The 13,185-nt window shown below is 37.4% G+C and overlaps 1 protein-coding gene across 1 annotated transcript in view; it reads left to right on the top strand.

Annotated features, from left to right (window-relative positions):
* Positions 1 to 13,185, top strand: part of dapk1 (death-associated protein kinase 1) — a 73,796-nt gene that overhangs the window by 43,370 nt on the left and 17,241 nt on the right. Inside the window, exons 6-12 of the mRNA XM_028457865.1 lie at positions 752 to 800; positions 2,574 to 2,600; positions 4,453 to 4,605; positions 6,647 to 6,692; positions 7,046 to 7,135; positions 8,778 to 8,870; positions 11,416 to 11,535. Coding sequence (XP_028313666.1) covers positions 752 to 800; positions 2,574 to 2,600; positions 4,453 to 4,605; positions 6,647 to 6,692; positions 7,046 to 7,135; positions 8,778 to 8,870; positions 11,416 to 11,535 — 578 coding nt within the window. The remainder of the gene's footprint in view (positions 1 to 751; positions 801 to 2,573; positions 2,601 to 4,452; positions 4,606 to 6,646; positions 6,693 to 7,045; positions 7,136 to 8,777; positions 8,871 to 11,415; positions 11,536 to 13,185) is intronic.

Here is a 13,185-nt window from a genome sequence, read left to right as displayed (position 1 = left end):
AACTTTATTGTTCTCTGAGGACTCAGCTTGTGGACACTAAATATCTTTTTTTCCAACTGCGCCGCCGTAATGTGTTTGTTTTGGGGGTTGTTTTTGGCTCCATCTCCAGAGTTGTGAGAGCAGGTGCCAACTGGGTCATGGGGTTTAGTGAGAAAGAGCTGATTGTAGGACCGAGATGGTCAAACGTGGCTCATCGTGCCAACATATACAAATATTTACATCGTCCCCACACAAGCTCTCCCAGTTTCCTTATTGCTGGATGCTTTCAGCATTTTTTAGCCTAAAACCAGAGCTTGTTTCCACCTCAGTGCCTAAAAGGTGACAAGGCCCACGAGGAGAGTTATTAGAAGGATTTAAACCATTAACGCTTCTATTTACATTTAGCATTTTGGTTTCAGCTAAAATCCCTACTTGTTTTAATCAGCCTAGAAGGAATTTACAGAAGAGCAAAGCTCATTTTACAAGTGATAACATGACTGCTTTGACCTTTGACGACTGATTAACATGTTACATAATTCCAGCTGTCTGGTGTGACTGCAATAGAATTAGAATCTTGATATTCTAAATAATATGACTACAGACTGCATTGTATTTTAATAATGCATTTTCCTGCAACAGTGGATGAAGCGTAAAACAGAAAATAATGCAAGAGACACCATCTGGTAAACCGATTCAAAGGGAAATAAAGATATGTGTGGATGTGTGTTGACCTAAATCATGCAACTTCCTGTTTGTTTGCACCCCCTTTCAGCTCCTGAAGTAGTGAATTATGAACCCCTGGGCCTGGAGGCAGACATGTGGTGAGTAAACAAACAAACAAACAATCTGCTTCTTCAACAATAATAAAAACCTTGTCCTCAGCTGATAGAACAAGCAAATTCTACTGATTAGTTACACAATCTGTTGGTTATTCAACCTACTTTAAGGCTGGGATGTTGTGAGGCGGAGCCTTTAATTGGTCAGATTTCCTAGCCCAGCGTGTCCCACAAATGCATGCTGGTTCAACCTTATTGTCATTTGTCCGCTCAGTTAACCTAGTCTCTCTTGCATTTCAAAGAAAACTCTTAAAGGTAGGGTAGGGGATTTTCAATAGCTAGCATGATTTTGAATGTAGCTTTCCGGTTGGCTCCGCCTTCATCCTCCTCCCCCCTCCCCTCCGGGCTCCGTCCTTCACTCACGTGCACGAGCAGGGCTGCTGCTGCGCATCTAAGCTCATTGTTTGTATTGTGTCGGAACTTTGTCGTTTCATGTCTCATTCAGCAGTAAGTAAATACTAAACTTTCTCATTATATATGTTATAAAACGACTAAAAATGACTATAAACTCTGTTTTAAGTCTGTCATCGTTGACTTGCTTTGAGTGTGGGCTCGTGCACGCGAGGTGTTGAGAACGAGCAGGGACACGTGATTGGTTAAAAAAACAAAAAACTTTTTGTTTTTTCCCATTGGTCGAAGTTATTACAGGTTTACAGCTGCTACAGTTGACAGATTTTCTTCGCTCCTTTTGCAGAGCACATAAAGATCTTATTTCCCATCAGGACATTAAGAAAATTTCAACCAAAAACTTAAAAAGTGTATCTGGAGAAAATGGCCTACCCTAGCTTTAACATCCACTAAAAAAATGGACGGCTTTTTGATATGCATTTTTAAAATGTCACGTTACACTTGGATATCTAAATCTAATAAATGTTTAATCATCCAGCTCTGCAAGACGTGATAAAGAAGGTCAGGCGCTCAAGTGTGAGATTCCTGTAATAGCATCATTCACGAGTCATCCGAAGCTGCTTTCACATTAGGATAGTCCGGCTAGAACCGGAGGAGAACAGCTGATAATTGTAACACCTTGATTTGATTCAGTGTTCACAATGCACTTTTGAAATCTCTCCAAACAGCAGCTGCTTGTTTTTGATGCTGTAACTGAAATTGTACAGTGTCGAATCAATTCTATTTTCAGCAGGAAAAAGCAGTAGAGTGAACAACTTTGACTCACTTTTCCGAGTCTTTTGTACATTTGTGCGTTCCCTGAGCTGGTATAGCCATAGCCATTTTTTTTGTCTCCCAAACATGATAAAACCTCTTTATTATAATACCTCTTTAGTTTTCCTCACTTCATTATATATGCATATGAGCTGTTTTTAGATGTTTTTTTTTTTTTGCTAAATCTTGCTTCTGTCTTGTCAGTCAGACTTAGATCTACGTCGGAGATGTAGCACGAGCTTCAGTTTGCTTAAAATATCTTTGGAAATGAAACCGAGCTAGGATTTGATGATGTCATTGTGTTTTATATGATTTCGATTTGTGCATTAGTGGTAAAATGTATAATTAAAAACATTCCTGTCTAGAGTTTTGTGCTACTCTCCAGTTTTTAACTTTATTCTGAAAAACAGTACATTGTTATTAGAAGGGATAATAAATGTAGCCAATCTGCCTATTGAATAGAACAAAAGCAGAGCCTAAATCTATCTGCTGCAAAATGTTCATGTTTGTGATGCAAACTCAATACACAACTGTTCAGACATGAGAAATCTAAAACTAAAATCTGTCTCCCCCCCCCTCCTTGTTTCTCTCTTTCAGGAGCGTTGGTGTGATAACCTACATTCTGTAAGTGTCTGAGATCTCCACATTTGATGAAAATGGTGTGAAACATGCATGAGTCACATGTCTCTTCTGGCTTTTTTTTCCTCCACCTTCACCTTCGTTTGTCCGTTTCCTCACCATTTAGAAAGCCCCACCCCCGTTCTCTGAATATGTCAGTCGGTCAGTGTGTTTGTCAAGGGAAAAGAGGATAATGGCTGCTCTCTGACCTATTTGTTGGTGAACTTGCTGCTTCAAACCACTGTGACAGGGCTGTCTGTCATGAATAATGTAGCAGGCTGTAGCAGAAAGCCTGCTGATTACTAAGGCCTGACTTTTGGGATTCTACTCTGTGAGATTTGTATGTTTCATATGTAGTAGGAGTGAATTTGTGCATACTGGGGTGACAAAAAGGCAGAATCTTTCTCCTTATTTCACTGAAATAAGTGTATTTATATGTGAATTGTAACTATAGCTACTAACAGCCGCTAGGACTGCTATACTGTCTGATTATTGCAATGAAGTAATTGGTGTTTTTGTTTTATTTACGTCTTGGAAACATTTAAAACCTGCAGGATTGTGGCTCTCCAGGACCAATGCTCTCCTGGTGCCTCATCCTTCTTTTATTCATACATTCCACATTTTCACTCATGCTGCCATGCACACAAGGTCTGTGGTGTACACCCACTCAATGGTACTCAGCTCTGCCTTGCAAAAAGGTAGAAAATAAACCGTTAGTCCACTGACATGTGAAGGTGTTCAGACCGTCTGGTTTTAATGTTAAAAGCCTGTTAACGCATGTGATATTTCTCAGTATATCGCTCCTCCTAATGGGAAATATCCAGCTGTGTGAAAAGTACAAAAGTAGGCCCAAGTGAATAAAAAAATACAATTTAAAGATTTGGAAATTATGACTAAAATCTTTCAGTTCTCCTTTTTACACTTCAGTCAGATGTGCCACACCTAGAAAAACAGAAGCCCTGCTTTATATATACTGTGTGTATATATATATATATATATATATATATATATATATATATATATATATATATATATACACATTTTTTTTTTTTGTGCAAATTTGTGCATCGTATTTTGACAATAGTTTGCTGTAGCCTGTGAAGACAGGATTGCATTCAATTTTGCCACCTGACCATGTTGAAAAATCACTTTAATTGTGCTTTTACTGCGAGCAGCTGCATCTCTGCAGTTGATTAATTAATCTGTTTTTTTCACCCATGATATATGCTTGACTTGCACCAACTTCATGTCTTTCCCAGCTGGCATGTTAATCAGCGACTGGTGCTGACAAGCAGCAGGAGAAGGGACCAGCGTTTTAATCCGTCTGCTGGAGGATTGAGACCTGGGAGACGGGCTTAATCTCAGCCCCTTGTGTGTGCTCCTCTGGTCCTGCATGGACCTTTCGTCTTTTACTTTTTCTCCTGTGCTGGTGTGCACAGTGGTGTGTTTTTAGAAGTGAAAATTACATGAAAATTCATGATTTCTGCACTCGGAGAAAAGAGTCCAGCTGGCTTTTCAGTGGCAGTGTTTCACGAACACACAGAAAACACTAATGGCACAGCTTGACTAATTAGTCCATATTATTCACTCTACTGCTCTGTAATCACGTTGCCTTTGACAAAGCAGTAGGATCTTACTTTCCATATTTGCGTTATTAGATTTCCCAGTGTGATGATAAGAAACCGATCCGTCTGGCTGTAATCGTTCATCACATTGATGACACAAAGGGAATTCATGCATAGCCAAGCGATGCTATGTGCTGTTGCTGATGATGATGATCTGGATTTAATTGTTTTAATTTTTAGCAAACAAAGATCAATGCACATCCCAAACATATGCTTTAATCTGTTCCTTGCAGTCTGAGCGGTGCGTCTCCTTTCCTGGGCGACAACAAGCAGGACACGCTGGCCAACGTGTCAGCTGTGGACTACACGTTTGATGAGGAGTTCTTCAGTAACACCAGCTTCCTGGCCAAAGACTTCATAGCACGGCTCCTCATCAAAGACCCAAAGTACGCTCATTGGTTGACATTTATCCATCGAGATTTCTGTTTCCCATGCTAAAATTAAACGTCCACACATTTTACAGCATTTTTGCATCACGTGACATCTGTTATTCCAAAGCAGATTAAAAAAAATAAATAAATAGTGTAAATTTAGTTATCTATTGTGATATGCCGACCACAGCAAACTTTAAAAACCTATAAAACATATAAAAATATAGTGTTTCTCAATTAACATCACCTTCAAATAATGTGCTACAAACACACATGATGCAAACTGAGGGAAATAAAATTCAACTTCAATACCAATAAATGAAAATGTGTAACAGTTTTTAGCTGAGATGAATATCACAGCAGGGCAGCGGGAAATGACTAATAGTCACTATTATAACACTTAATGTTCATTTTGACATTTTGAAGTTATGATAAAAAGAGCAATTTTTATCATGTTCTTAATAAATTAATGTGCAATAAAAAAAAAAAAATACAATTTTAGAAGTATCTATAATTTAACTTCTATTAGGTTTAAAACTGAACTTCTGCTTTCAGAGGTGGGCCCAACCCACAAGTTGAGAAGCCTGTTCTAATAGCAATATACAGTGTAGTAGGTAGGTAACCCTTTCATTATTGTTAAAACATATTTATTTTGTTACAGTCTATTTATGATTATCACAGAAATACTGGACAAAGTAAGTCGAGCCGTGGAGTTTTATGTTCAAATTAGGATGACGCTGTGTTGTAAATGATGGTTGGCAAACATGAAATTGTTCCTTTTAGTCTACAAAGATCATTTTAGCACAAACAGATTATATATAGTTGTTTAGTGTGTGCTAAATACAGTGTTATTAAAGGTTAACAGCCCAGGTGCCAATACCATTAATCCTTGTTTCTAACCGTATTGCATCAAAGGTAAATAATAATAACAGTTGTTTAGTCTTACCTAGTTTAAAATGTACATTTGTTTTTGTATACACATTTGAAACCTTGCGGTCTTTAGTGGATAAAATCTGGTCACCAAGAAACTCCATCTCTGTGTCCGTGTATTGTACGTTATGTTTATTAATAATGTCTAATTGTGATTGATTTTTAAAGTTGACATTAATTGTTTGTTTCCAGTGGAGATCCATGTAGAATGAAACCATTGGCTCCAGCTTGTGTCTCTCCTCCTCATTACCGAGTTACTGTAGGAACACAGTGAACGTGTGCAGCTACGCTCAGACACAGAGCGCTGCCTTCGCCTCGAGCGTAATCACTTTCCTCCCAACAATGAAGCGTGAACGAGGGGGGCCGACGTCGGTGAATAATTGTTCGCCGTGGAGATAATTTCATTTAGATCAGCTTCGGTGAGAAATGAGACGAGGACAGATGACACAGGCTGTCTTCAACAGACGAGGGAAGACGGATGGAACTTACTTTTACAAACTTCTAATGGAGCTTGTTAAGTGCGCCAAAATGAAAAAAGAAAAAAAAAGCTTTTAATTGATCAGCGATGTAAGCAGACATGATGGAGGATGAAAGTGGAGACACAAATACTCCTGCTCGGAATGAGCTGCAGTAAAACTGCTGAGGCTGTTTACAATGCATTATCTTCCTTTTTTTTATTACACGTGATGAATAGATAAAATACTGTTAGTTAGATAAGTTGATATTAGCTTTTATAGCAATATCTGTTATGCCAACTTTGTACAACCCTTAATTTTCAATATAATATGAACCAATATCGATATAAGCATAAACCCCCCCCTCCCCCCAAACCTAATTTTACATCATATTATTATTATATACCTATATTTACTGTGATTTCTCACTGGATTTATTTCACATAAAACATGATCTGTGCAAGGGTGTTTTATTGCACGTTATTGCGTTGTCCAAGTTTACCTAAATCCATGCAATGGCTGGATATATCCACTGCTAATAAAATAAAATGAGGTACCTTTTTATTATGAAGACTGCACCATAAACCATACCTAAGAAACCAAACCAACTAAACAACCAACTCCTGATGTGCAGTGAGTTTAACATTAGCTGATTCTTTGTCTCTTCACAGAAAGAGAATGACGATCCAGGACAGCCTGCAGCACCCCTGGATCAAGGTTTGACTCTGGTTCTCCTTTTAAAACAGTCATGATGTGTAAAACATATTTTTGTGTTTGTATCCGTTTCATTTTATGGATAAAAAATTCATATTTTACCATACATTTCATTTGCATTGTAAGACTTGTTCCTCCAGTATTTTTATCAAGCTGAAATTGTTTTCTATGTTAGCCACAGACAAATAAATTATGATAAATTACAGCGTTTCATTTTCTCATGTGGCTGCCCCATTGTGTCACCTGTTAACGTGATAAATATGTTCTGTGGGCATTATTTGAGTTGTTGTCAGGTTTCCATTTCTTTCTTTTTTTTTCCTGATTGAGTCTTACGTTCTCCTTTTTTGTGTAACCAGCCTAAAGACACCCAGCAAGCCCTGAGCAGGAAGGAATCAGCCGTGAATATGGAGAAGTTCAAGAAATTTGCAGCTCGCAGGAAGTGGAAAGTAAGTACTTCCTTTTTTTCTCTCTCTCTCTCTTTCTCCAGCCCTGACTGTAAAGCGTCTTATCCGAGGTCAGCGATGATCGATCCGAGTATGAATTCATGAAAGATTAAAGATTTTTGTGTATTTTTCATTTACTTTGTCTGTTTTTTGTGTATTTACCTGTCATTTTGTGTGCTTTTTTGGATTTATTTACGTCCACCAAGGAAGTAATATTTTTACTGGCATTTATTATCCCCCGCTACAAAGTAGTATATAATAAGAGGTTTGAGCTTTGTCCGTCCAAGTTAAAGGGGATAGCTTTTCTCAGAAATCATTTAAGATAGAATAACCAAATTTGGTGTGTGGCTTCAGGGTATCAATACCTTGATGGAGTTTGAAATTGAGAACCGCGCAATTACTTTGTCCCGAGTTATTGCCCTTTTTCCGTTTTTTGGACTCTGTTCAAAATATCTTCAATGGGGACAGCTTTTCTCAGAAACCGTTGAAGATACGATAACCAAATTCGGTGTGTGGCCTCAGGGTATCAATACCTTGATGGAGTTTGAAAATGAGAAGTGCACAAATATTTTTTCCGGAGTTATTGCCCTTTTTTCGTTTTTTTTTTCTCTGTTCGAGGTATCTTTAAAGGGGACAGCTTTTCTTAGAAACCGTTTAAGATAGTTAGTAATTTTATATTTTGATGTGATAATATTTTGTTATGTATACGTCTAAGTTCTTAGATTTAGAACATTTACGAAAACTTTGTGAGTTATAATGACAACCAGTCTGGCGGGTGATGTTGATGACTATGTCTTTGTTTTTCTGTATGGAAAAACATCAAAAGTACTAAATGGATTTCTGCAAAATTTGAATTAACGATAGGCCGTACGCTATGGAAGACTCCATTAGATTGTGAAGGGGATTTGGATCAATATACAGATTCTGAATCTCCTCCAAAATTTTGAATTGAAAAATCGAAAAGTGTCTCAAAAATTATTTTCTTGGTTTGTAATGGAAAAGTCTTAACCAATCTTAGTTCCTTAATTACGCCATCGAGAGTCATCTTGATCACATCCAGATTGTGCATTTCGTCACAATTTTTAAGCCCATGTCTGATAAAATTGGGTTTCTATCTCCTCAATTGATCCCACTGTGCTTTACAAAAGGTGGTAACTTACTCATGAATTGTAATAATCATGGCTAGAACAAACATGAATTGCAGATTCAATGCTTGCTTGGTTTTTTCATAATCCAAAACATAAACAAGATGCTTTAATTTTGAGTGGTCTTCACTTTCCTTCCACCCAATCGTAACTTCCAGGTTCACCGCTAACAGGATTTTGTCTCTTGTGATTTATCACCAATGTTGCAGGGATAGCTTGTTAGTAAGTTACAAAACAAAGGTAGAGAAATGATTTAAATAATGACACATATCTGTCATGTCAGCACAAACGTTCCACTGTACACTTAACAGGTCAGCTAAATGTCACCTGACTATCAAAAGAAATGAGACCAAATCACTCTGAAGCTCTAACTGGAGCATAAAATTGTGTTCCATCCACACTTGTCTGCTCATTGACCATGTCCCTAACATGTCTCAACATCAGTTTGTTGGAGAGTTACTTGTTTAACTTCTCTCTCTTTTTTTTTTTTTTGTACCCAGCAATCCGTCCGACTCATCTCTTTGTGCAACCGCCTTTCGCGCTCCTTCCTCTCCAGAAGCAACATAAGTGTGGCACGCAGCGATGACACACTGGTAAGTTTATCGTTAGTGTTTTAGCCTGGCTAAAATCTCTCCGAAATGTGCAGCTTTACAAAATTTGCAAACGATACGTCGCAGGACATCCTGTTAATCGAGGCCTTCGTATGTTCGCAGATAAATGAAGGTTTTTATGTCGATGGGACATTCACACTTTCAAGAGCAGGGAATGAAAATTCCACGTTGATTTATCATTCTGAATGATCTGAAAGCTGTAAAAGTTAATGAACAAGTTATATATATATATATATCGCTACAGATACCATCTATTTTTAGTTCAGATGAAAATGTCTAAAGTAAAACCCATTTAACCCTTGTTTTTCAGAATCAGAAGAACTTATCCCAGGGGGAAATGACTTTCTTACAGAGGCTCGAGAACACTAAACAAAGAAAATAATATTATATAATTAAGTAATTATTTAAATGAGGATTAAATACAAGTGCACACATTACTGTAGAAAAAAAAAACAATAATAATACAAATGTACTACAAATATAATACAGATATATACAAGAATATTTCAAAAGCAGTTGATATGATATGTAACACATGAATTTAAATAGTCACAGTGGAGTTTGTTGGGAAGCATTTGATGATCCCGAGCAGTGGGTGGAGTGTAGAACATGCAACCTCCACAGAGCAAGGTTGCATGTTCTCCTTAAGCTTACAGTAGGGCTTTCTTTAGATACTACAGTTTACTTTATCCTCATTAGATAAGAATCATTCTCATGTCATGTTTGTCCATAGAAGGCCTCTTAGGTCAGGCAGCTGCTCTGATTGGTAAAATAGTAGAAATGTGATTAAGCGTTCCGAAGTGTAAACACTAGAAAAAACAAAACCGACAGAAGGATCCATTGATGCACTTTATCACAATGCCTCAGCGGTCAGAGGACCCTTTGATTAATGTGCCATGAGAGAAGAAGCCACTTCTTATCAGAAAATCACACTTTCAAGACGAAATCCTTCATCTGCTGCTCATGAATAAAACCTGTCAAGTGTAGCTATATTCCAAGATCTGAAGATGCTTTATTATTTCTTTTTCCCCCATTGAGTGAAATTTTTTTTATTCATTCGACACTACTTGTAGTGCAATCTTTTCACGACAGCTATGCATGTTTTATTATTGTAATGAAATGAATCAAATTATTTCATCGCATAGTTGTGACCATCACCAGCCTTCCCTAAGAAAAGGTAAGAAACATTTGATTAAAGGGAGAATATACAAAGAAAGGGCAGTGTTACAACTAGGTGAGGGGAAAGGAACAGGGAAGAGGGAGTTAGGGTATGACAATAGGGGCGTGAATAGGAGTGAAAAAAAAAAAATGAACATAATAATAATAATAGGAGCAACAGCTCCCAGGTTGGGGGAAAAAAGAAATGGAGTATGAGCCGATTGTAACAAAGCTTCTGTTGGTTTGAAAAGGCTCCAGACTGAATGTGCATTCAACAGCAAAAACTGATAATAATAAAAAAGAAACCTCTGTCAGATGTAATCTGGATATCTACTGAAGATCAAAACCTGCCCGTTCCACACTTTGACATCAGACATTTGGCTTGACCTTAATCTGGACGGCCACTGCTGATCGCACTAAGTAAAGGAAAGATTTTAATTCGTGCAATGACATAGACGTTTGCTAATGAACAAAAAATGTTTGGCAAAATATTTTTTTAGGCTTGTCATTAATCCAGATGTCCATTAAAAACGGAATTATAATCCACATGGCCCCAATGGACCTCAGTCAGTTGCAAGAAAGTCACATACCGTAGGTCAGGGGTGTCAAACTCATTTTAGTTCAGGGGCCAAATACAGAGTAGTTTGATCTCAAGTGGGCCACAGATTTTATGCTGGATAACAAGTAATTTCAACATTATTGTGCCCTACATACAGAAAATACAAGAAACCGACAATAACCAAGCAGTAAGTGACAGCTGTCAGTCCCAACAGGATCTTCACTTTAAATTTACTAGATTTTGTGACCAATTTCTATTTAATTAAGGGAAATATTGTCTCATAATTTGGGTGAAATTGAAGGACTTCAATAATGCGATATAAGCACCAGGAGTATTAAGTTTCATTTACACAATGACTCATATTTTCTCTGACATTTTTATTGTCTCCTGCGGACCGAATTGGATGCTCCGAAGGGCCGGATTTGGCCCACGGGCCTTGAGTTTGACACAGGTGCCGTAGGTGTTTCTAAATGGAGAGATTTGCCACAAACATGTCCAGTGTTTATCTCCCAGTGAACCCATAGCTGGTGTTGGGATGTTCTGTGTTGTGCGCCGTGCACTGCTCTGAGATGTCTCGGTCTGGGTGCACCCAGCACGTGGATTATGTTGAGGAATGAAGGGAACTAGAGTGCAACAAATACTTGATCAGCCACGCCTCCCTAGTCCCTACATCCCTCCTCTGCTCATTGTGTAACAGAGCGTCCCAGCACATTCCTCTTCCAAATGTGTCTCTTGTTAGCTCAGGATGTAAAATCAAACAGCTGTGAAATTCCTGTCAGAGAATCTTTTCTTTTTCATGTCCCTGTTTAGGATGAGGAAGACTCCTTTGTGATGAAGGCCATCATTCATGCCATAAACGACGACAACGTTCCCGGCCTGCAGCATCTGCTTGGTTCACTCAACAGTTACGACGTCAACCAGCCCAACAAGGTGAAACGTCAACCTCATCCCTCAAATCCTCATGGTCATCCTTAGCCACATGTTTTTTTTGTTATAATTTCATAACAGAAATGAGTTCATTACCAAGAGATTGCAGCATAACAAACTACACCCACTACAATGAAACAGTTTGTTTCTGCTAGTGTGCTTAGTGCACCACTTAGGTTATTATAAACCATGTTTTCCAGTCCAGGGCAGTAGTCCCAAATCCCAAGGACATTAAAAACATTCTAGCCTTAGGATTCCGGCTTCTTTATCATTACAAAAATCCTATCGTTTAAATATTATATTAATAATCAACTAAGTAACAAATAGCACAAACTAAATCAAATGGTATTTTTACATCCTGATGGATTTTTTTCACGTGGAAAATTGATTTTGTGGACAGATGTGGCCTGCACTGCAGTCTTTGAGTTTTATTCATGCGGTTCAAGACCTTTTCCACATGGGAGTGATTGCAAAGAAAAGAACAAACAAAAACCAACGTTGGCTGATTGTGTGTCAGCCTCCTCAAATTTCAAATTAATTTATTAGACGATAAGCCTCTTGCAACAAATGACAGATACAGCAAAACAGACAATATATAATTACAAAAGGCATAAGGAAAAACAACAAAACACAATATACACATACACACTTGACTGCAGTTCATCATATTATATATATATATATATATATATATATATATACACACATAAATAGAAACATATACATACATACATACACATCCTATGATCAAAAACACTGACAGGAGTTCTCGAGATGGTTTACAAAAGCATTTTTAAACAGAGGCAGAGAAGATAGAGTGGATTTCTACTGTATCAGCTTTCATTGTTTGGTTTATTGTTCTCTGTAACGTTTCGCATACAAAGTTGATGGTGTAGACCAGTGAGTGAACCCTCTAATAGAGGAAAGTCAACAACAGCAGCAAAAAAAAAAAACCTCACGTCACAATACCTTACTTAGTAACGGGTGAAAAAAAGTCAAAAAACTTAGACTGTTCTTCTTTAAATCTCATGAAAATGAAATTTAAAAAGTTAAATTTAATAAAGATTTTTATTAATAAAGTGCTATTTTTTATGCTGTAGGTTCAGCAAGGTCATTCTAGTGCCCTCATCCACCATTGTGCTCCCCTTGTCATAACGTCACGCCCCCCCAAGGGGCACGCCGCCAAATTTGGGAACAACTGTGTTACTGAATACTGTAGTAACATGTTATTATTATTATTTATTTTCAAATCACTGTGCATTACTATGACTTTTTCTTCACATATGCGACAAGTCACATTTTCAGCATGAGGACAACTCACGTGTTATATAAAATATGACATTTTAAAAAAAGACTATTTTGTATATACTGTATATATACATATATTATTTTTTTTTAAGTATTAAGTGAAATAAAGAAAGACTTAGTGTTTTTTTTTCAGATAATAGTTTGTTAGGAGATCCATTGTTGACCTTATTGTTAAATATGCACTTCCAATAACGTGAATATTGGCAAAACCGGTTGATATTCTAATGTTGAGGTGGTGGTAGGTGGTGTTGCAGCTGCTAAATGTAACTAATAAAGTCGCTTGTAATCTAACTTAACTTAGTTTGTTTTAGAATCAAATAGTCAGTAATGTAACTAATTTAAGTC

The sequence above is a fragment of the Gouania willdenowi genome, chromosome 9 (genome assembly GCF_900634775.1).
Source record: "Gouania willdenowi chromosome 9, fGouWil2.1, whole genome shotgun sequence".
NCBI lineage: Eukaryota > Metazoa > Chordata > Actinopteri > Blenniiformes > Gobiesocidae > Gouania > Gouania willdenowi.
Note: the sequence above shows the minus strand (reverse complement) of the source record. Positions and strands in the feature narration are given on the sequence as shown.